Here is a 24,803-nt window from a genome sequence, read left to right on the forward strand (position 1 = left end):
AGGAATAGCAGAGACAAGCCATTATTAAACAAGTGTCTCCAGGCCAAGCAGTCGGTACTAGTGTGGCTGTATCAATTATATATTATTTTTCACTTTATTTTGCTTGCCAGTCCTGGGGCTTGAACTCAGGGTCTGGGCACCGTCCCTGAGCTTCTCTTGCTCAAGGCTAACACTCTACCACTTGAGCCACAGCGCCACCTCTGGCCTTTTCTGTTTATGTGGTACTAAGGAATAGAATCCAGGGCTTCATGCATGCTAGACAAACATTCTACCACTAAGCCACACTCCTAGCCCTCAATGGTATTTTTTTTTTTATAAACTCTAGTTTAAAAACATTTTCTCAGATAGGCAAACATCTTCAAAATCAACTGACTCCTCAGTTGATTTCAGATTTCCCCTCAATACATACATAATACAAATAATGTTTGCAGAATAGTAAAATTGACAACTTTTCTACTCACTATGCAAGTATATCTCCCTCCCACTCTTTCATCAGTCACCAGAATGAAGGGGCTGGAAACTGTTGATCTAGTTCCTTTTACAGCTGATTTCCCCAGTGGATATTGCCTGGAGACCTTGGGGATGAATGCATTCTGTGGTTTGGATCAGTAGCAGAAGCAGGTAACACATCAGAGAGAGAACAGGTCAGCCTAAGACAGGAAGGGACAGAAAATAATAGTTTCTAAGAACTGGACTGTTATAATGACCTGTGTCTCCTATAAATGTACATTAAATTTATATTTAAAAGCCTCAGTTTATGTACGCATGCAAATTAACATAAGGTAAGAATCTTTATGTTCTTACTCTGACCTTAGACACTGCATGTCTTTATATTTTCATTCAGTGGGTAGCAGTCGATGCCTTTTCCCTGCCTTAACATATCCACTTCAAGGTCTCAATAGTACATCTCCTCATTTTACCTCCTCTCTTGTGTAGCCTCTCTTCCTATTGTCTTTCAAACTGTGGTGAAAATGAAACTTCAGGATTAGAAAAATGAGTACTTAATATCATTTATTATAATGACAATATTATGGACTGTCTTGTGTTTATACTGGAATAATTAGGATCCCTTGCCTCTAATTTTTCTCACAGCACCTCTAGAAAGGGATTTCCCCACTACCAGGAAGTAGTCAAGTGAAAAGGAATCTAATTTTCAGTATTCAAGAGCTGAGATATAGTAGTCTCACTTTTGAGGAAAATTGGTAGTTTTATCTCTATCCATAAGATAAAAAGAAATTCTGATTATTCCCCAAACTCTCCTATAAAAGGAAACAACTTTTTTGTTTTTGCCAGTCCTAGAGCTTGAACTCAGGGCCTGAGCTCTATCCTTGGGCTTTCTCAAGGCTAAAACTCTACCAAGTTGAGCCACAGTCACAGCACCGCTTCTAGCTTTTTCTATGTATGTGGTACCAAGGAATCAAACCCAGGTCTTCGTGCATGCTAGGCAAGCACTCTTACCACTAGGCCAAACTCCTGGCCATGTAAACAATTTTTTAAACTCAGGTAATTTTTTTTTCCTGTGCTAGGGATTTGTATTTTCAATGCTTGAGCCACATCCTAGCCTCCCAGTGAAATTTTAAATAGGATATTTGCTAGAGGACAAATTACTAAAAATTTAGAACAAAAACCATCAGCTCCACTGTTAGAACATAATTAAATCAGTAAGATCAAAGACTTTGTCTCTAGAATTTTTTTTTTTTGAGTTGGTCCAGGGGCTTGATCCTAAGCTTGTTTTGCTCAAGCTAGCACTCTACCACTTGAGCCACTGCTCCACTTCCAGCTTTTTTGGTGCTTAATTAATAAGAGTTTCATAGACTTTTCTGTACCAGCTGGTTTTGAACTTCAATCTGCAGATCTGTTTCCTGAGTAGCTAGCCAGAGCCACCAGTGCCTGGCTAGAGTTTTTCTACATTTAAGGACAATCTTTTAAGCCACAGTGAGGCCCTCCTCAGTCCTGGTTCTTCAGACCTCATGCTAAGGTCCAGTCAAAATTACTAGAAATGTCTATGGACAGTAAACTTAGTTATTAAAATCAACTTTCAGTGAATGGACTAATGGTTTTGATGAATATCTAAAATATTTGATGTTTAAGTAAAAACTGTGGTGTACTTACATCTGACAAAAGTCAGATTCCCAAACTGTTCTGTGTTCAGATTCCTCTCCATACCAAGTTGTATGACCTATCATAACTTTTCAGGGTCTCAGTTTCCTTATTCAAATAATCAGAACAAAATACTTATCTCACAATGGCAACGTATGGACTAAATGCTAAGTCTGTAAAATTCTTAAGACTCTCCTAAAATGTAATGGGTGCTAAGTAAATATTTTTATTATTCTATTAACTTTAGGGCTAGAATCGCAGTACAAAGGCTTGGAGCCAGTTAATTAGCTATCAAGCTTTCTCTCAAGATGATGGTAAGACTGTTCGACAAACTAAAACCAATCAAGCCCCAAACTTCTAGAAGAATATCTAATTAGAAGAAATTCAAACTGGCAAGTTAATAAACTCTTCATGAAAAAAAAAAATAGAACAACTATCTAGCAAAAGCCAAGATTGTGGGCTGGGAATGATGTGTGGTGGTAATGTGCTTGCCTAGCATGCATGAAGCCCAGAGTTCGATTCCTCAGTATCACAAACAGAAAAAGCTGGAACTAGCACTTTGGCTCAAGTGATAGAGTGCTAGATTTAATCAAAAGAAGCTCAGAGACAGTGTCCAGGCCCTGAGTTTAAGCCCCAGAACTGGCAAAAAGAAAAATAAAAAAACATTGGCCCAAAATATGTTCCTTTTTGATACCAGCATAGATGCAATCAGGGAACCAGGAAACATGTTCATACCAGACCAAAATGAACTCCCTCCTACCAAACTGCTCAGCTAGAAAATCCCCAAGCTTCTCTAGGAAGAAAGCATAAGGGCTCTTCTCTTCCCGAGCTGGATAACCATTGGAAAAGGTTACAGCCACTTGCCTGTGGCACATGTGTTTAGAAATGTTGTTTGTGTCATCACTAGTTATGTCTGTTTTAACTGGCAAAGTTAGGAGGAAGAAACAATGAAGGTTTTTTTTCTTCTGAATAAATACTACTTAAGTTTACTGATGGCTGGAACAGTCACAAAGAACAAAAGAACAAAGAACAGATATGCCTGATAGAAGTGGTCTGGTAGTTAAAGAAGGTTCTTGACTAAATACTTATTTATTAAGAAAGGTCATACATGCTAGATTCCAAAACATGCAAAGTCACAGGGAAACATTTCTTTTTTAATCTTTTTGACTCTGGAAGAAATCAATGATAAACTTATCAGCTTTAATCACAAAATTTCTTTTTTTTTTTTTTTTGGCCAGTCCTGGAGCTTGAACTCAGAGCCTGGGCACTGTCCTTGAGGATTTCTTTCTTTCTTTTTCTTTCTTGACTCAAAACTAGCTACCACTCAAGCTACAGCACCACTTCCAGCCTTTTCTATATATGTGGTACTGAGGAATTGAACCTAGGATTTCATTCATGCTAAGGCAAGCATTCTACCACGTGGCCAAACTCCTAACCCCACCCAGCATTTGTTCCCCCAGTCCTGGGGCTTGAACTCAGAGCCTGGTCACTATTCCTGAGCTTCTCTTGCTCAAGGCTAGCACTCTACAACTTGTGGTATTGAGGAATCAAACTCAGGGTTTCATCCATGCTAGGCAAGCACCTTACGACGAAGTCATATTCCCAGCATCTGTGTAGAAATGCTTCCATTTTATAATTCTTGAATGATGGACAGAATATTCAACAAATAGCAAGCAAAATATCATAAGCCACAAGTAGGAAAGAAAAGACAAAAAATACACCAAGTAAGAAATTCAATACTTCTGGAAAATATACTCTCAGTCATCAACATTTCTCCTTTGGACACCTGTTTCTCACTGCCCAAGGATACCCCAGGCCTAGATAATTGGCTGGGCTTGAAAACAAAAGAAGGTACCCAACCAACCAATTACACAATTGTTTTAGGCCTAAACAAAGCTTACATAAATTTGTGATAATGAAAAAAAGGAAATTTTTACATAAAGTTGCTCTTATATACAAAAGTGGATCTCTTCTCAGTAGCTACTGTCTTCATTATAAATGCATCAAATATAATGACACTAAACTACACTGTGTTACCCGCTAAACTAAAAATGCTATTTGTGTTAAAACAAAACTTCACTAATTGTAATACCTGTCTAAATGTTCATACAGAGTAGAACCTGGGCATAAGCTATTTAGTGAATACCTTTACTGAAGTTCTAACAGAAACCTTTCAGTTTCTTCATTACTAGATCAGTCTGATGTCAGCTTGGAAATGAAGGGAACAGGAACAGTGAAACCGGTGAGGGCTGGGAGTCTGACCTAGTGGTAGAGAGCTTGCCTAGCATGCACAAAGACCTGGGTTTGATTCCTTGGTACCACATACATAGAAAAAGCTGGAAGTCAGCTGTGGCTCAAATGGTAGAGTTCTAGCCTTGAGAAAGCCCAACGACAGTGCTCAGGCCCTGAGTTCAAGCCCCAGGACTGGCAAAAGAAAAGAAGCAGGTAATAAAGAACCTTTGTATTAAGTCTCTGGGTGAAGGAAGTGTACAGCAGAAAATTACAATATTAACTTGAGACAAAACTAACCAGATTAAGCTTTGAGAAGGCTGTTCCATTCTAGAAAGAATGTCAACAGGTAGTAACACAAAGCCATAATAGCATAATAGCTGGTTAAGGTTCCCAGAAGAGCGAATTAATTCATTTGAGTAAGTCCCTGAACTAGAAGTTATCTAAAGTTCTAATACTCAGTAACCCATGTTCAGGCATAAGAGGCCAGATAAGCTAGTTGTTAAAAAAAAAAAAAAAAAAAAATTAGGCCGAGTGCAGTGGCTCATGCCTGTAATCCTAGCTACTCAGGAGGCTGAGATCTGAGGATTGAGGTTCAAAACCAGCCCAGGCGCTAAAGACCATGAGACTCATCTTTAATTAACCACTAGAAAATTGGAAGTGGCACTGTGGCTCAAGGGCTAGGGTGGTAGTTGAGCTGAAGAGCTCAGGGACAATGCCCAGGTCCAGAGTTCAAGCCCCATTGACTGACAAAAAAAAATTTAGGCCAGGAGTTTGGCCCAGTGGTAGAGTGCTTGCCTAGCATGCACAAAGACCCAAGTTCGATTCCTTAGTACCACATGCATAGAAAAAAGCCAGAAGTGGCGCTGTGGCTCAAGTGGAGAGCTCTAGCCTTGAGAAAGCCCAAGGATGGTGCTCAGGCCCTGAGCTCAAGCCCAGGACTGGCAAAAACAAAACAAAACTTTTAAGCTACTTAGCTTTAACTCAAATAACACATCAAGTTTACCTGCTTCTGCACAAATATTTCACCTTGGTTGCCTGAAAAAATGACCAGAATTCCAGGAAACAGAATAGTTTTTCATGCGATGAACAAGTTATTAAGTATCAACATTTTCCTTTGAAGTATCTATAGTCTCTTTAGTTTTTATGGCTTTACTTATTCCCAGGGCTTGACCCTGTCCCCTGCTTTTTGTTTTACTGACCTTATATAAGTGTAGCATACATTTAGCTTCCAGCTGTTTCCTCATATTTCTCTAGCTTCCTTTCTCCACCTCTCCTTTCACTTTCTCTCCCCTTTCATTCAGCAGTGAATGCTCAGGAAGAGATGGTAAGTAGTCAACCCAAGCCAGAGAAAACACTTCCCGTGCATCAGGTATAAAACAAGTCCTGAAATAGACTACGTCAAGGTTGGAATACACATTAATTTCTGACTTTTCATTTTAGATGGGGAAGTCACAATACACTTGAAAGATAAATTTTCAGACCAATTCTTTAAATATTCCCAGGGACAAAATGATTATTTGTATCAAATTTGTTAACTATTATAGCAATTCCCCAAAATTTCCTACATAGTATACATAGTATGTTTAGTGAAAGTGATGCCAATAGCTGTGTATTCCCCATGTCTATATACAGACTTAGCTGGGGTAGTTACTCTGATCATGTAAGGAAGAATGATCCAACTTTGAACTATAATCTATAGTCAGGTATAATTAGTCTTATCAGAGAAGAGGATAGGCCCAGGTAAATCCTTACTAGTGAGGAAGCTGAGCTCTGAGGATAATATTCCAAGCCAACCTGGACAAAAAAATCTGAGATTTTTATCTACATCAAGAGAAGTTATAGAGATATAACTTGAATGGTTAGAAGGCCAGCCTGGAAAGCATAAGGAGTAATGCCACCCCTACAAAATAAATAAAAATGGCTAAAAGCTAAGAGCACTTGATTAACATATGTAAGGCCTTGAGTTTTCCAGGAGGGTGAAAAACAAAAACAAAATAAACCATGACCTAGAGCAAGTTTGGGATGGAAACTTGTGAGAAAGCATGGAAAGGAAGGTGGGCTGTGCACAAGTCCCATATCTAGTAGAATACATTAAAGAATATTCTCATGGTAGCTTAGTCCACATCACAGATGTCACCTCAAGAAAATAAGCTTAGACACGGTCCCAAACTCAACATAAAACAATGCTCTGAATATTTAATTGGGGGAAAAATGGCTTAGTAGGTAGAATTGTCACAGAACTATTGCATGTTATTTCAGCAAACAAATATTTATTGAGCACTTACTAAGTGCCAGAAACTGCACTCGCCACTTGGAATACTTTCAAGGGTCTCCAGTGGAGAAACCAGGACTTGTAAAAACCTGTAAGAAATTTACACATGTGTACAAAGTGGAAAGGAAGCAAATTTTTAAAGGCTATTTGTGCCTTACATGTAACACCAAATCAGACTTCCAACTCATGGGCACTCAAAGTGATGGCTTTGACAATGCAGACCACCTAATGCTGTCCAATACATAAATAGAAGGATAAAAAAGCTAAATCTAATGTTTCTTTTTTTCATTTCTGGTTGGTTGTGGGGCTTGAACTCTGGGTCTGGGCACTGTATCTGAGCTCTTCAGCTCAAGGCTACCACCCTACCCCTGGGTCTGATGTTGGTGTTGTCTCTGAGCTCTTCAACTCAAGACTACCGCTCTACTCTTGAGCCACAGAGCCACTTCCGGTCTTGTAGTGATTAACTGGAGAGAAGAGTCTCACAGACTTTAGTGATTAGGCTGCCTTTTGAGCCATGATCCTCAGATCTCAGCATCCTGAGCAGCTAGGATTACAGGCGGGGCCACCATGCCCAGCTTAATGTAAGGAGCCAAGCAACCCACTGTCATGAGGCTGGGCTCTGGGCCTGGGTACTCTAATTACATGACTCAGTCTAGAACAGCTCATACCTTCCAGGGCTAAGAACATGATGCGGGGAGGGGGCAGTGGGAGTTTGGCCTAGTGGTAGAGTGCTTGCCTAGCATGCAGGTAGACCAGAGTTCAATTCCTCAGTACCACATATATAGAAAAAGCCAGAAGTGGTGCTGTGACTCAAGTGGTAGAGCCGTAGCCTTGAGAAAATCCAGGGACAGTGCTCAGGCCCTGAGCCCAAGCCCAGGACTGGCAAAAAAAAAAAAAAAAAAAAAAAACATGGATCGAACACAGTACCATGGGACACTCTAGTGGCAAAAGTAGGTATTACAGGGGTTCATTTTCTCCACTTAAAGACCTCCCAACAAGCAAAGACAGACTTGGCAAGAAGTAGCAGGGTAATAAAAGACCTAATTCAAGTTTTGGCCCTGCCATTTCAGCATCTCAGAAGCTGTTTCCTCAAACTGCTAAATGAGGCTAGTGGCACTTGAAAATGGAAACATATTGAAGAATAAAACTAGAATTTAAGACACATCGTGGTTAGGTGCAGTTCATACCTATAATCTCAGGCTACTTAGGAGACAGAAAGGTTTGGAGGATCTCAGTCTGAAGCTGAACTCAAACTAAAGCCCAAGACCCTAACTGAAAAACAACTATACCATAAAGGGATAGGACTGTCACTCAAGTGGTAGAGAACTTGCCTACCAGATGTGAAGTTCTGAGTTCTAATTTGAGTTCTCCTTAGGAAAGCTGAGATCTGAGATTTGAAGACAGCCACAGAACTAAGACCATGAGACTCCTATCACCAATTAATCATCAGAAAACCAGAAACTGAGGCCCAAAGTGGTAGAGCACTAGCCTTGAAAAAACTCAAGGACAGCACACAGGCCTTTAAGTTCAAGTCCCAAGACCAACCTACTCCCTCCCTGCCCTGCCCGGGGGGGGGGGGGGGGGGGGGGGGAGGGGGGGGGCAGGGGGTGGTGGTGGTGGTAGTTGAATGCTAGCTCTCCTAGGCACCCCTCAAAAAAAGAAAAGAAAAAATATTTATATTTTCCCTCAAAAATTTCCATTAAAGCTGGGTGCGGTGGCTCACGCCTGTAATCCTAGCTATTCAGGAGGCTGAGATTGGAGGCTGGGAAGCAGGGCTGTGGCTCATGGGGTAGGGCGGCAGCCTTGAGCTGAAGAGCTCAAACACAGTGCCTAGGCCCAGAGTTCAAGCCCCATGACCCACAAAAAAAAGAAAAAGCTTCCAAGCCAGGTGTCAGTGGCTCATGCCTTTAATTTTAGCTACGCAGGATGCTGAGACCTGAGGATCGCTCAAAGCTAGCCTAAGCAAAAATGGCCATGATTCTTATCTCCAATTAACCATCAGAAAATCAAAGTAACACTGATTCAAAATGGTTGAATACAAGCCTTGTGCAAAAAAGAGCTCAGAGGAGCCAGGAGTGTAGCCTAGTGGTAGAGTGCTCGCCTAGCATGCACAAAGCTCTGGGTTGATTCTTTGGCACCACATACTCAGGGGAGAAACAAAGCTGTTAGTGATGCTGTGGCTCAAGTTTTCAGGGCACTAGCCTAAGCAGAAAGTGTCCAAGGACAATGCCCAGGCCCTCAGTTAAAGCACCAGGCATACATGAAGTCCTAGGTTTGATTCCTAAATACCAAAGAGAAAAGCCAGAAGTGGCACTGTGGCTCAAGTGATAGAGTGCTAGCCTTGAGCAAAAGAAGCTAAGGGACAGTGCCCTAGGTTCAAGCCCTGGGACTGGCAGAAAAAAAAGAAAAAGCTTCAGTCATTAACCGTTCCAAAGGATAGAAACTTGCTGCTTATGGAATTTGGGGCACACATGAAAATATATGCATGTTGGGTAGCCTGGCTTTGATAATCTGATTTAAATTGTTGGTTTTGATCAGGGTTAGTCACATGTCTAGACTTCCAAACCAAAAAAACTACTCTGTATTCTCTTCAATCTCAATATGCAGGTTATAGAGGTATAATCTGTAATCCTAGCCCTTAAAGACTAAGGCAGGAGGATTTTAAATTTGAAGATAACCTAGACTACATAAATACCCTATCTCAAAAACAGCACCCAGGTAAGAACCAAGCCAAGAATGTGACAAGGAGACTGGAGGTTATTTTTGTGTCTGTAAGGCATGGTCTTGAGGTATGATACTCCTGGCTGAGCTGATGTCGTTGAGGTGTTGTTTCTTTGAGACAAAGTCTTGCTGTGTACCTCAGACTGACCTTCAACTAAATCCTGCCTCAGTCCAGGGCTCTGAAAGACTGGGATTCTAGCTTTATACTATCAATTCCTCATGATACATCTTTTCTTGTACTGGATGTGGGGCATATATTTGGGGCTACCCCACAGCCTTTTGAACAAAGCTAGTGCCCTATCACTTGAGCTACAGCTCCACTTCTGACTCATTGGTGGTAAAGTCTCAGAGTTTCAGGTTTGGGTTAGCTTTGAATCATGATTCTCAGATCTCAGCCTCCTGAATTGCTAGCGTTATGGGCAAGAATCACCAACTTAAGTATGCTTAAGAACTGGAGTAAATAAAGGCTCAAAATTGCAATTCTCTCATCTCAGCCTCCTGAGAGGCTGGAATTCTAACAGGTATGGGCCACTGGCTCCTAGCTCGAGTGCCTCTTTCATATTAAATTTTTTGGACTTAATTCTAAGGGAAAGTGTGTGTTTCCAGGGAATAAAGGCACTTACCTAGAAATAATTTTTTAGGACAAGAAATGTTATGATTGGCAGTACACATCTGGCTCAGCTGTGTATCTCCATGTTTGTTTTTTTGCAGCACATCTACCCTGTATCTCACTTCCTACATTTCTTGGCTTTATTACTACCTAGTAATAGATATAACCACAATCTAAGATGTTTACAGGAGTGTTCCTAGTTTGTGTCAGAGCTCCCTCTAGTGGCTATGCCACTACCTTTATTTACTCCAGTGGAGTGAAATGAAACAGTAGCTCAGAAGGCATTCAGAAGGCAGAGATCTGAGGATCCAGTTCAAAGCCAGCCCCGGCACAAAACTCCTTGACTTTTTTCGAGTTCTGGGGCTTGAACTCAGGGCCTGAGCATTGTCCTTGGGCTTTCTTATGACTAGGGCTCTGCCACTTGAGCCACAGCACCACGATTGGCTTTTTTCATGTATGTGGTACCGAAGAATTGAACCTGGGCCTTTGTGCATGCTATGGAAGCACTCTACTAGGCCCAACTCCTGGAATTAAGCACCAGAAAACTGGTGGTTAATGTGACTCAAAGTGCCCCCATGACTCAAGTGGTGCAGCACTAACCCTGAGCTGAAGAACTCAGGGACAATGCCCAGGCCCAGGGTTCAAGCCACATGACCAATCAAAACAAAAACAAGAACTACACCATCTGTAATTTAACATTTTTGTTCCACGTGTACACTTTAGTAACCTAGAGCCTTTCAATTTCTAGGTACTCTTCATGTTGATAGTTCCAAGTTATAAGGTGAAGAATTACTTTTTAACTTGGGGCTCAAATCCTTCTAAGATAAAGCACCCAGGCTGAGCTCTTCCAAGTGTTATGTCTTACCTGTCTAAATGGTAAATGATAATCTCCTTATGAAAAGATATATGACTTCTCTTGTTTAGATAACCCAAACTGGCCTTGGCACGTGAGGGCCTGGATTCAAATTCCCAGCAGACAGGGAAAAATAACAAAAAGCAAGCTGTAACTGATGTAGATGTTATTTCCAAAACTCTGTAAGACAAAAAAAAACCTACTCAACTTATTTTTTGACTATTGAAATACTGTAAATTATTTCTTAGAGGTACTAATGTTCTGAACAAAAGGACATGCCCCAGACCTGGTTTTTTATAATAGGAAAACTCTCTCTTGATCCCTATAATCACAAATACTTTAAGGTTGTCCAGCACAGAGCTTTTAAACCTAGCAAGCACTCCAAAGTCCTCATTTACAAGAACAAATCCTAATTTGAGCATACTGTTAATTCTATGTTCTATGTCTGAAGCATATTATTCAATAAGCACTATAGACATCATCTGAGGAGCTTTCTTCATAGGATAAAGCTGGCCAATGTTTCGAAGTAGAAACATTTACCTTAAAACAGTTGTACTGTAATATACACTGATTATAATGGAATGTTCTAATTCTGCTGTAGCAAGATCACAATGTGAGTCATCTTTCCTTCTTCTAGCTAAAATGTAAAACGCCTTTATGAGGATCCTGTTTTCACTCAGCTACACAAAAGCATTAAACCTCTGTAGTGCAAACCTTAGGATGTATTTGGAACTCATGCTTCTTTTAAGGCATATTAGGTATCTTATATAAATGAAATGTTCTTAGTAAGTCTGTGTAATGAAAAATGAAGTATACCAGCACTTCTGCAGAAGTCACATTAAGTATGAAGGCATCAAACCTCATCAGTTTATACATTTAATTGATTTAGCAACAAATGCTATCTGTATTCAGAGTTCCTCAATAGTTCAAAATTGTGGATAAGATAGTCAATCTTGCCTTCACATTTCATATTGTGACACAAGCCAGTGGGGTGGTTAAAAATGGTTAAGTTACAACAAAAACTTGAGTATAGTACTTTTTCCTTTTAATACTACAGTAAATAACATACATGAACTTAGTCTTACAAATTTCACATACAAAGCAAACAAGTCAAACATGAAATTCATCTTACCACAGAAACTTGAAAATAGCACCAGCCCTAATTAACAAGACAGTATTTGTAGAAAAATTAGAAAAGCTGACTCTAGAATTAATCATATCAAACAAGCATTAAGATGGGTGTACGAACACTTTATTAAAGGTATAACAAAAAAAAGCCATTGTATATATATATATATATATATATATATATATATATGGGGAATTACACTCCAAACATTTTTTAAAATTAGTTTTTAAAAAGTAAGATTCAGATACCAAACAATTAGGAGGCAGAAAAGGGGTTTCTTACCTTTTGTCTCCCATAGGATATAGGCTGAACAGCAAGGTGAGTTATTCAGATGTTATGAGAAATAATTGCTTCTTAGAGACTTAAGTGCTTTCTTGGTTAGAAAAAAGCTAATCATTGGTTCCCTACAATATTCTAAGGGGACACAGAAGGGAAAAATTCAAAAAAGCTTTTGTAACTTCAAAGTTTCTTCTAATTGCCAATATAGAGGTTTACTTTCTAAGACTAAAAAGAACAGGCATCCCAAATTTTGTCTAGCTCAGCTCAATAAAAACCTTACACTCTTTCCATCTTTCCTACACATGCACCAAGTCCTTTCTATGATCAAGGATACTGAGGAAAGAATACAACTTCAATTTAGAACTGTCAGTAGAGCACCTCACTTTTAAACAGGCTATCTTGAGTAAAGGCCATTTCTATCTTTGCAATGTTTTCAAAATATTTAACTCAGATTAACTCACATTAACCTTCCAAAAATTATCTTCTTAGTCACTCATATCCCTTTAATAACCTGATATACACTGCAGAATACCCTACCCAACTATGTCATGTACTGAAGCTTTGCAATAAAGATAGCAAACTTACTTCTTGGTCTTAACTTAGCCACAGCTATTTAACCTACATCAATCTCTGCAAACAGTCATACCTATGAAACCCATAAAGTTCAAAATATACTGTTACCTTATCCTAGTCACTCTTGAACATCTTCCACTATCAAAACGTTTTCCCTACATCTTAAAATTATATATCCTCTGAATAAGCAAATCTAGCCTTGCAACTGTGATTAGCACCCCAGGGGTAAGTTAAAAGATGTTTTTGTTGGACATATGGACGAGTAGTTACTACTTGTAATTAAATGAGGAAACTGCAAGGTTCAGGACTTTAAATACAACTCCACTCCTAGTCTCCAAATTGAAGATAAAAATTTAGCAACAAGGGGCTATCAGCAAAAATAAAAGCACCAATAGGCTGCAAAATTATTTGGATAAAAAAAATTGGGGGAGACCAATCTGATGGCTGAGATTTACAAGGCAGACTCACCTAAATAAGCAAGTGATCAATCTTCTGTTGCAGTTACTTCATCAAAAAGGAATTGTGAACTGGGTGCTGGTGGCTCACTTGCAACTCTAGCTACTCAGGAGGCTGAAGTTATAAGCCAGCCTTGCCTAGGTAGACCCTTATCTCCAATTAACCAGAAAGACAAAAGTGGAGGTGTGGCTCAAGTGGGAACACAATCCTTGAGCAAAGCAGCTAAGTGAAAGTACAAAGACTGAAGTGCAAGACACAGTACTGGCACCCTTCCCTAAAAGTGATTTGTATTCACTTTCCAATACATATGTGCTAAGTAACATTCAACACTTCATTTCTAAGTTCCATGAAGAACATCAAAAGCTATCTCCAACTAGTGGTTACTAGTCATTAATCACCAATTCTACACAAATCTGTTCAACTAAATGCTTAATAAGCATCTATATTTTTATTCATTTAGCAAAGTATAAAGTTCTTTTTCAATAGACTAGACCATCCTCTGTCATATTACATTTGTAACTGCCTTAACCCATTCTTTTATTATCCCTTTAAAATTTTCACAATTAACAGTTAAGGGTCAGTTAATATCATTTACTAAGATTGCCTTTCAAGAATCTTGACTAACAAACAAGTCAGAATCTTATCAATTTAAAGAGTTAACTGTTGAGACTAGGTACCCAGTTAAAATCTTATATGAAGAGGAAAAAGGACAACCATGCATAGTTTTTTAAAAAATGTTTATTTTTTCAAAGAAAAACGGCAATAGCCAATTGGAAACCTATTCATTCTTCAACTCCAATTTGTTTTCTTTAAATTTAGAAGTGACTTACTGATTTACTATTTTAAACAAACCCCCCTTTCCCCTTTAAATGTTTACCATCTACTCGTGCTGAATCCTTCCAAGGAGATTGCTCCAGCGTATTATCTCCAGGTCCTCGCTTTGCTCCTTTTACCAAAAAATGCAAAACACAATTCCATCGTGCATCTTAAGGGCTCCAATCGTCAAAAATAGGAAAAAAAAATCTTTGGAATAGCCAATTAAGTTGAATAAAGAAAAAAATCCACACGAATGCGGTTTGGTTGGGGCAGGAATCCACTCCTATGTTCCTGGTAATCTGATCCCGCTCCATGAATCCTTGTAATTCATCCTCCCTATCCTATCCACATTATGATTTGAATCCAATGATCCAGCTCCAAGGATTGGGATCCAGTGAGCCCTCTCCAATCCAAACCTTTATAACCAGCAAAACCAAAAAAGAGGAGGCAAAACGTTAGATACTGTAATCAAAAAAGGTTTCTGGGGAATGATGAGTTATGTCTGTCATCAGTTTAACAGATGTACATCAATAACTATCAAATTCCCCAAAACAAGTTTCTGTATGGTGTTCAGATAAACTCTAGAAACTTAATCATCATAGAGACTAACTGGAAGAAGCATTTTATATTTACAATTCAACTGATAATGCCAACACTTGTTACTGTACAGCGTATCAAGGCTTTGTGGTTGCAAAGTGTTATGTAGTTGAAAGTTTACTGGTATTGCTACCCATCTAAGTCTAAACTAAATCTAATACTCCCACCTATAATTTAATTTGTAAATTAAAGTTTTAAACATGAGTCAATTATGAGTATTAGCTTATAATGGGGGAAGGTGACTTAAAAAATACTCCCAACTATATTATCTACATCAATACGTTGGAATTCTATATTTTGCTGTAATTTTGTCTTAAAAAATGAAATAGCAACGCTCTATCAGTCACACAGAGGACATGCAGATTTAGCAGTATTGATATTATACTCTATCTGGTTGGAATTAAAGACACCCTGTACCCACATGTACACCAACAGGAGATCACACATTAACAGTTGTAACTAAGGACTGTGACAAATTAGCCAGTTCTTCCCACATTAGTCCCTATTAAAACAAAAAAAAAGGGGGGGGAGCAAAATAATTGTTACAAAATGGGCCATGTAATTTTGCCACAATTGCCCAGGTTTAAGGAACAAAGCAATTGTAGCTAAAGTTAACTGCATGTTTGCAAACGTTTTAAGATACACAAAATCAATTTTAATATTTGCCTTTAGTATAAGGTCAATACTGCCAATTTCATCTGTGACAATAGCACTTGGAGTCATACCATTGCCTCCATTATTGATCTGATCCTCCTCAATCCTCCTTTTGACAATCCTAAAATGATTGAAATGTGCTCCACAATCCTTAATCCAAAGCATTCTTAATCCATCTCTTCAGATATGTCTACAGAAAGACACATGAAAAGCAAGATAAACATAAGAACTTCCCCAAGTTAAGAACCACAAACACCCCCAACATCCCAGTTCACACAAACCAGAGCAGAATAGACATTTACACAGTATCACAGTCTGAAGAGCATGGAAAGTTAACTAAATTTAAACAATCCTGTCTATGACATCACTTAAAATACAATTTATCAAAGACATGAGGGGAATGTAGATGTTAGGAGCAAGGGGATATTACACAAGAATGCAATTCAACACTTTAGCCCATTCTGAACAAAACAGCTTGAATTAAAAAATGAAAAGATTGTACTGAGTAAAGGAAAACTGTATACAACATGGGTTCTACAAAAAGTGTCACCAATCATTTTATGTACGAGAGCGAGATCTGCTATGACGGGGAGAATAGCGTGGTGATCCTCTGCTTCTCCTTGGGGAGTAACTGCGACTCCTGCTGTTGCTTCTGCTACGGCTTCTGCTACGACTACGGCTTCGAGATCGAGATCTTCCATAACTTGGACTTCTGGGCCCATCAACTTTAACTCGGATGTAGGCAGTTTCTCCCTATTGGATAGACAGAACTTTCCATTGAAAGATCTAAGCTTTCACCTGTCTTCAGGCATGCTGAATGAACACACACGAACACACACACACACACACACACACACACACACACACACACACACACAAACCCTAAAACCAGGCATCTGGCAATTTACTTGGACACTCTTGCCTGAATCCTTACCTGCAAATTCCACTGTTAAGATCATTGTATCCAATTCTGGCCAAAGAAAAGAATAAGTGTATAACCTACCTCGTGAGATCTAAACTTAGTGTTATCCAGTTTTCGAACTGCATAGGTCATATCTTCCTTCCGTACAAACTCCACGACACCAGTGCCATCTCGGTAAACATCAGCATAACATACATCACCTGCTTCACGCATGTGATCCTTTAAATCCTGCCAGCTTCCACTTGGAGGGAGTCCTGAAAAAGTCATTTCCGCCTCCTTAGTACCCATTATCTGATGTCTCTCGTTAAGTACATTGGAACAAAGATTATTTTAAAATACTTGGTTGTACTTAAGTGTGTCCAGGTAAAGAGCTGGTAAGATCCAGAGTCCAAATTTATTTGTAAAGGATCTTCGTATTCTAGTACCGCAACCTAATTTGGGCAAATCACCAACCACAATAGTCTTTATTGAATTTTAACCCGAGAGAGAGAGAGAAGAGGAGTAAGTGAACTCACCAGAGACAACCACTCTGTTTTCAGAACGCCTGGACGGGGGGCCGTAGCGGCCCCGGGGAGCTCCGCCACCTCCACCCCCGCCGCCGCCTCGGCCGGTACCACGGCCGCTTCGAGGAAACTCCACCCGCAGACGGTATCCGTCGTAATCATAGCCGTCGCGACCGTACACCGCGTCCTCCGCGTCTCTGCGTGATCACAGAAAGGCACCCGGGATGAGGGGGAGAGGGAGACACCCGCAGGGGACGCTCGCTGCCTCGGTCCGGAAGGAGCGGACCCCGCACATGCGCACCCACGCTGGAAGGGCCCCACACGCGCCGCGCACGGGGCCGGCCCCTCCCCCACCGGGACGCGCCAGGCTCGCGACCACGACTCCAGCCCTCCGCGCCTCCGTTTCCCGCTCCGGCCCCGCGGAGGGGGGGTTCCGGGGGCGTCCGAGGCACCCCCCTCCCCGTCACCGGGGAGGCCCCACCGACTCGGTTTCCTTACCCGACTCCTGCAGGGGCGATAGCGCCTCGGCCCCAGCTAAGAGCCCCTCCTTCCCCATTACGTGCAGGCCGCGGAGCCTGCCCCAACTACTCCAGCCTATTTCCTTAAGGCCGCAAGCCCCACGCTGCCTCACCGCGGGTCCTCGAACTCAACGAAGGCGAAGGGCGGTCCTCCGCGGCGATTCTTGAGGTCGATGTCGCGGATAGCGCCGTATTTATAAAACACGTCCTCAATGTCCTTGGTTCGGATGTCTGGGGGTAAGTTACCGACGTAGATGCGGCAGTCGTTGTTCCCCGCCGGGCCACGAATCACACCACCTCCCGACATGGCGGCGACGAAAAAGCGCGGACTCAACCAGAGGCCTTCCCACCAAGCCTAGCGAAAGGCAGAGCGAGCCCGCGGCGGCACCACGTCTCCCGCGGCCCCTCCAAAATGGCGCCTTTATCAGCGCGGCGCACGGATATGGGGGGGAGGGAGGAAGGGAAGCGGGAGGAAGCGGCTAGTGGAGCTTAGTACGCACGCGCAGGAGCGTAACGGGTTTAAGAGAAGTACGCTCGCGCACGCGCGACGTCGCCCTCCGCACCGAGAGGAAAAAGTTCCCCCCGCCCGCTCCGGTTTGCACCGTGGCTAGGCGGCGCGATCAGGCTTTTTGGCGAAAACTGTAATGGTTCGTGACGGGGGTGATCAGGCCCAGCCGTACCTTCGGGAGTAGCGTGCTTCCCCAGCAGCGGCTGAAGGAGACTTCAGCGCTTGGAAAGGCTGCCGGGAGACTTAGCCCAGAACCTCTTCCCACCATGCCCCGCGGCGCCAACAGCCTTTGGCGGGAAAGCCTCGGGGGCGGGGCCAGAGAAGGAAGGCCCGGCGGTTGCCCCGGAAACCAAGGCTTCCCGGGAGCACGCCGCCAGCCCTGAAGGCGGGTTGCGGGTAATTCGATCCTGAGGTGGGCGCAGCTGTGCCTGTGCCCGCTTGCGTGCCAGTGGCGTTGGCCGCTTAGACAGTGAGAAAGGGGCCTAATTTAGAAGCGCCCCGATTAGATTTCTTCATAAACACGCCAAGTGCTCGGGTGCAGAACCTCCACCCCCCACGCCGGAAATGGAGGTCAGGCCTCCGCTCGGGGACGGCGCGGCGGGGGCGCGGCCCGGGCCTCGGGGCTTGGCGGGGATGAGTCCTGTCTTGGTTCTAGAGGCGGGGCGTCGACCCTCAGCCGTTACCAGGCGGCCTCCGCCTTCCAGACCCAGACTTCTGCGAGCTCTGGCCAGAGAAGAGTCTCGCTGAATCCTTAACCGATGGCTTGGGCCCATGGTTTTGTTTTGTTTTTTTCTTCTTTCAAGGAACGAGGAAGAAAAGAGGGGGAAAAAACCAAACTAGGTACAGGGTAACCGGTGGAGACCATAGTTCGCTTCTCAGGACTAAGAAGTCACTTGCCTGCTGCCTATACAGATAAGAACTTTTGACCTTTCCCCGACTCCCCACCCCTGTATTTTTCTGTAAAATGAGGTTGGGAGGGGAGGTTTCTAGGAATGGAATGTAGAACGCTATGTAAATCCCTTCTGGGTTGTTGTGGGTTTTTTTTTCAGTGTTAATTGAAGTTAAAAGAAAAACCAGTGGGGCGCTGGTGGCCTGGAGGCTAAGATTTTTGGATTGCAATTCGGAGCCTGCGGTTGCAGAAAAGTCCTTGAGACAGATCTTCAGTAAACTGCTAAAAAAGAAAACCAAAACAAAACAAACAAAAAACGGAAATGGTGCTGTGGCTCCAGTGATGGAGTCCTAGTCTGGAGCAAAAAGTTCCGTTCTGGGACAGTGCCCAGGTCCACCCAGTTCAACCTGAGCTTACAGATGATTTTCTGGGTATTGTATGTTTTCTGACCACATGCCCTCTCCCTCAAGGATTTAAGGCTGCTTAAGGAGATACTGTAAAATGTAGATTACTGCCTGCCGGCGAGAGCCTCTTAAATTCCTAGGAGGTGGACTGCAATTTGACCTTCCAAGCAGTAGTAAGTAAAGAAGGGAACACAAACATATTCCCAGTCCAGAATGACACGGAAATATTAATAGGGTTTTCTAGGACTTTTTTTTTAAGCTAGTTGAAATATATTTTACAAACAAGTGTGGGGCTAAACCTCTAATTCTAGTACTTGGGAAACTGAGTCAGGAAGAGCAAAAGTTGGAGGCCTGCCTGGCCACATGGTTAAATTTTGTGTCTAGACCAATAATAGACAAGGGGGGAAAACCATATTCTACAAAGATTTTTGGCACCCCAAGAATACAAATTTAATCAGTTCACATAGCTACCAAAAATTAAAGGTAAGAAGATGGATGCTATTTCAAGGAAAGATATCTTCTTGAAATTTTCTTAAATCTTTTAAAGGAGTCTAGCTCCTCAGAGGGAAAAGGACTTCTAAAATTTTTTAGAAGACAGGTTCAGTGGCTCATGCCTGTAATCCTATCTATTCAGGAGGCTGAGATCTGAGGATCAAGGTTCAAAGCCAGCCCGGGCACAAAAGGACCCGAGACTCTTATCTTCAATTAACTTCTAGAAAATGGGAAATGGGGCTTGGCTCAAGGGTAGGGTGGTAGCCTTGAGCTGAAGAGCTCAGGGACAATGCCCAGGCCAAGTTCAAGCCCCATGACCCACCCCCAAAAAAAAAAAAATTAGAGTAAAGGATATCTACCATCTTTTCTGTTCATTCCAGCCTGAAAAGAAAGACCTTCACCTTAAGAAAACAAAATAATACTGGATATGGTGGCCTTGTGCCTGTCATGCAAAAAAAAGAAAAAGAGGAAGAAGAAAGAATGTGATCTTGGGCTGATGATGTAGCCTGGCTCTATTGTATGCTTTCCTACAAGGCCCTGAGTTGAAGAAAGTAAAGGAGGTAAAGGAGGGAAGACAGGAAGAAGGATCTTATTGTTGTCAGTGTCCCAGAAATGATTAACATATTTCAATTTGCAAGAGTGAAAAGAACAAACAGGTTGGGTAAACAGTGGATTAGAACAGACTAGTAAATCATTCTGTGGGGGTTTAATTCCGATCATGATAAGACCTGATAAATGATCTCTTCCCAACCATGAATATGCTTTTTCCAAGAGAGGAAAATAGTCTCTGGATTTTGAGTCTTTTCCTTGACCAGTAGTAGGTAAAGATTGGCAGACTAATCTATGAAGAAACTTCTCACAGCAGTGTATAGATAAGTGATTCAGTTTCTTCTGACTGAATTAGTCACTTCCAGTTTTGCTTCCTGAGATTACACTCTCATTTTAATTGGAGTGTTGGAGGAGGGGCAGATTTCTGAACCCAGTAGCATTCAGAAGCAGTTAATAGGATTGCTTCCATAATTAGCTAATTAAGTATGGACTTAAGGAATTTCATTCTCAGAAGCTACCTTATTTTCAAGCCCATCAATATTTATGAAAAGTTACATCCCCAAAACACTTTAAATGTTTTCCATTCAGTGTATCATATACTAGTATCAACACCATGCCCCACTTGGGTAGAGAGGGAGAAATTCAGAGTTAATTACTGTAAGAGTTCAATCACGGGGCTAGGAGTTTGGTCTAGTGGTAGCCTAGCATGCACAAAGGCCCGAAGTGGTACTGTGGCTCAAGTAGTTGATTCCTTAAAACTATATATGTGGTGATAGCTTTACAACTCTGATTATGTTAAAAATATTGGAAGCTGAGTGCCTGTAGCTCACGCCTGTAATCCTAGCTACTCAGAAGGCTAAGGTTGGAGAGCTTGGGAACAGAGCCCAGAGGCCCAGAGTTTAAGGCCCATGACAGACCAAAAAAATAAAAGAAAAAAAAAAAAGGAATTGTATACATAAGCAGGTAATTTATGGTATATAAAGTATACCTCAACAAAACTTCTAAGAAATGACTGGGGGACACAATAACAACAACAACAAAAAAGAATGACTATTTCTAGTCAGGCTCACTGGCTCATGCCCATAATCCTAGCTACTCAGGAAGCTGAGATCTGAGGATCGAGGTACAAAGCCAGCCCCAGCACAAAAGGACCTGAGACTCATCTCAAATTAACCTCAAGAAAACGGGGAAGTGGGGCTTGGCTGAAGAGTTGGGGACAGCGCCCAGGCCCAGGGATAGGGTGATAGCCTTGAGCTGTAGAGCTCAGGGACAGTGCCCAGGCCTAGTTCATGCCCCATGACCCACAAAAAAAAAAAAGAAAATTGATTTTGGCTATGCATGGTGGCTCACATCTATGATCCTAGCTACTCCAAAAGCTGAGATCTGAGGATCATGGAGTGTGTTCCAAGAGACCTCTCTGTATAATTACAGAATCACTCCAGTACTGTTCCTCCAAAGGCATACCTACGGCTAGGTTACTGAGAAGAATTTGCATCAAAATCCATCTTTCCTAATTTGGGAATTCTGTTTACATTTGTGTTCATCTTTACTGACCTTCTGGTAATACATTTGTTTTATTTTTGTTTTTTGCCAGTCCTGGGGCTTGAACTCAGCCTGGGCACTGCCCTTGGACAATTTTTGCTCAAGGCTAGCACTCTGCCACTCTGCCACTTGAGCCACAGCACCACTTTCAGTTTTTTCTGTGTATGTGGAACTGAGGAATGGAACCCAGGGTGTTGTACATACTAGGCAAGCACTCTACCACTAAGCTACACTTCTGACCCCACATCTGTTATTTTTTCACTAATAGGTAAGAAGGCACATAAAGTCAAGTTAGGAATAATTCACTCTAGTATGTACAAAGGTTTTTTGCCAGGAAGACTGTTGCAGGATTTGCTGTTCCCTTGCTCCATTTGTTTTAGTAATAAATATCCTCAGAAAAATGAAATAAATAGTATATGCCTTTGTTATTTCATTTATATATGCCTCATTTTCCCCAGTGAAATACCTTGATGACACATTTCTACTGTAACTTCCTCTATTACCAGAAGATTCTCTGCTAAAATGAGTATTATTGACTATTTACTGACTTGTTTGAGAGAGGTGAGACAGTAGATGATCAGAATATTGTTTCTATGGAAACTTCTTCATGTTACTGTGAGTGAATAGATACAATGGGTACAAGAATTGTTTTTCCTTTCACAGTATAATAAAGCCACTTTTAAAACCCAACTGAAAGCCAAGCAAGGGTGGCTCACATCTGAAATCCTAGCTACTCAGGGGATCAAGGTTCAAAGGCAGGCTGAGCAGAAAAGTTCCCATGAGCTTATCATCTTCAATTAACCATTCAAAAACCAGAAGTGGACCAAAGTGGAAGAGGGCTAACCTTGAGCAAAAGAGCCCAGGGACAGCATCCAGGTCTGAGATCAAGACCCATGACTAACAACAACAAAAAAAGATTATGGATTGTAACCTCTTTGTACAATTCCTTAATATAAGAATAAGAAATTGGGGCCGGGAGTTTGGCCTAGTGGTAGAGTGCTTGCCTAGCATGCACGAAGACCCGGGTTCGATTCCTTGGTACCACATACATAGAAAAAAAAAAGCTGGAAGTGGTGCTGTGGCTCAAGTGGTAGAGCTCTAGCCTTGAGAAATGTCCAAGGACAGTGCTCAGGCCCTGAGTTCAAGCCCCATAACTGGCCAAAAAAAAAAGAAAAAAAAGAAATTGGGGAGGGGGGGCAAACTAAGTCGTATAATACAGTCTTGGTCATTTTATTTTAGAACTATCTTCTCAGGCTTTTGGGGGTTTTTTTTGTTGTTTTTTGGTGTCAGTCGTGGGGATTGAACTCTGGGCCTGGGCACTGTTAATTGGAGATAAGAGTCTCGTCCTTTTTGCCCAGGCTGGCTTTGAACCGCGATCCTCAGATCTCAACCTCCAGAGCAGCTAGAATTACAAGTGTGAGCCACTCACATGGGCTTCTAAATATCATCTGGTTATGTGTATAGAATATCATTTTCTCAGAAAATAGTTCTTAAAGTGATCTGTAACAAACTGGGTGTCAGTGGCTCGTATCTGTAAATCCTAGCTACTCAAGAAGGTAAGATCTGAGGATCACAGTTTGAAGCCAGCTCTGACAGCTCCACTTCTGGTTCTTTGCTGATTAATTGAAGATAGAAGTCTCATAGATTGTCTTCCTGGGCCAGCTTTGAACCTTGATCCTCAGATCTCAGCCTCCTGAGTAGCGAGGATCAGACATGAGCCACTGCACCCAGCTCAATTAATACTATTTAAAAGATTAAATCCTCAACAAGATGTTAAATTTTATTCACCATTTCAAGGCATTACAAATTTAGTATATCTTTTTTCCAGTGTCAGGGTGGCCTGGCCTTGAACCTGGATACTCAGATCTCAGCCTTCTGAGTAGCTAGGATTACAAGCATGTGCCACCAGTGCCCAACTCAATTTCTCTTTTCTTTTCTTTCTCTTCTTTTCTTTCTTTCCCTCTCTCCCTCCCTTCCTCCCTTCCCTCTTTCTTTTTCCTGGAACTTGAACTCACAAGCCTGGGCACTGTCCCTGATCTCTTTTGTGGGGTCATGGGGCTTGAACTCAGCCTGGGTACTGTCCTTGAGCTCTTCAGCTCAAGGCTACCACCTTACCCTTGGGCCTGGGCACTGTCCCTGAGCTCTTCAGCTCAAGGCTTACCACCATACCCCTGGGCCTGGGCACTGTCCCTGAGCTATTGGGCTCTAGGGAGGGCAGGAGCCCTACCCTTGAGCCAAGCCCCACTTCCCCTTTTATATAGGTTAATTGGAGATAAGAGTCTCAGGTCTTATTGTGCCTGGGCTGGCTTTGAACCTTGATCCTCAGATCTCAGCCTCCTGAGTAATCCTAAGGATTACAGGCATGAGCCACCGATTCCTAATCTTTTGACCAAGGTTAGCACTCTACAACTTGAGCCGCAGCACCATTTTCAGCTTTTTTCTGTGTATGTGGTACTGAGGAACTGAACCCCAGGGATTCATGCATACTAGGCACTCTACCACTAAGCCAAATTCCCAGCCCAGTATACATATATACATACTTCTTTAATTTACTTGAATAGCTGATGCTCTGCCACTTAAGCCATACCTCAGCCTGGCTTTTTACTGGTTATTTTGGAGATGGAGACTTTTCTGCTCTGGCTGGCTTCAAAATACTAGGATTATAAGCATGAGTCAGTGATATCTAGCCAAACTGACTATATCATGTTTTCTGAAACATTCCAGATTCCAAATAAGCAACATGAGTCAGGATTTAATGTAGAAAACAAACATGTTGGGTGTTTTTTATGCAGACAAGGATTAATTGACTACAGTAGATTAGGTACTTACAAAGTTGCTGGATGATTATGAACCTGTAATCCCTCTGTATACCACTTTTTTTTCCTTTCAAACATGGGACTTGAACTCTGGGCCTGGACACTGTCCCTGAGCTCTTGAGCTCAAGGCTATCGCCCTACCCCTTGAGCAACAGCCCCACTTCCCTTTTTTTTCTAGTGATTAATTGGAGATAAGAGTCTCACATTCGGGGCTGGGAGTTTGGCCTTAGTGGTTAAAGTGCTTGCCTAGCATGCATGAAGACCCGGGTTCGATTCCTCGGTACCACATACATAGAAAAAAGCCGGAAATGGTGCTGAGACTCAAGTGGTAGAGCTCTAGCCTTGAGAAAGTCCAAGGACAGTGCTCA

At 42.0% G+C, this 24,803-nt stretch overlaps 1 protein-coding gene and 2 long non-coding RNA genes across 4 annotated transcripts; 1 reads left to right on the top strand and 2 right to left on the bottom strand.

The window, feature by feature from the left end:
* Positions 1-24: 24 nt before the first annotated feature.
* Positions 25-13,337, bottom strand: LOC150051911 (uncharacterized). Its single transcript, XR_016538362.1, has 6 exons — positions 12,200-13,337; positions 10,801-10,968; positions 6,618-6,693; positions 5,532-5,725; positions 811-960; positions 25-650 (listed from the first exon to the last, which is right to left on the bottom strand). It is a non-coding gene; the product is annotated as an uncharacterized LOC150051911 (long non-coding RNA).
* Positions 13,338-13,945: 608 nt separating this feature from the next.
* Srsf1 (serine and arginine rich splicing factor 1) lies at positions 13,946-17,679 on the bottom strand. 2 transcript variants are annotated; one of them, XR_016538361.1, is made up of 5 exons: positions 17,349-17,679; positions 16,730-16,914; positions 16,296-16,468; positions 15,364-16,045; positions 13,946-14,457 (listed from the first exon to the last, which is right to left on the bottom strand). XR_016538361.1 is itself a non-coding variant. In XM_090351097.1 (4 exons), the coding sequence occupies exons 1-4, from the start codon at positions 17,540-17,542 to the stop codon at positions 15,851-15,853; spliced, it is 747 nt and encodes a 248-aa protein (XP_090207223.1). In that variant the 5' UTR covers positions 17,543-17,679; the 3' UTR covers positions 13,946-15,850. The 2 variants fall into 2 exon arrangements, 1 of the variants encoding a protein (XP_090207223.1); XM_090351097.1 differs by having other exon boundaries at positions 13,946-16,045.
* Positions 17,390-23,019, top strand: LOC150051913 (uncharacterized). The gene is made up of 3 exons (XR_016538363.1): positions 17,390-17,472; positions 18,547-19,209; positions 19,909-23,019. It is a non-coding gene; the product is annotated as an uncharacterized LOC150051913 (long non-coding RNA).
* Positions 23,020-24,803: the final 1,784 nt, after the last annotated feature.

This window comes from Megascapheus bottae, chromosome 17, assembly GCF_031878675.1.
Source record: "Megascapheus bottae isolate mThoBot1 chromosome 17, mThoBot2.hap1, whole genome shotgun sequence".
In the NCBI taxonomy this organism is placed as follows: Eukaryota; Metazoa; Chordata; class Mammalia; order Rodentia; family Geomyidae; genus Megascapheus; species Megascapheus bottae.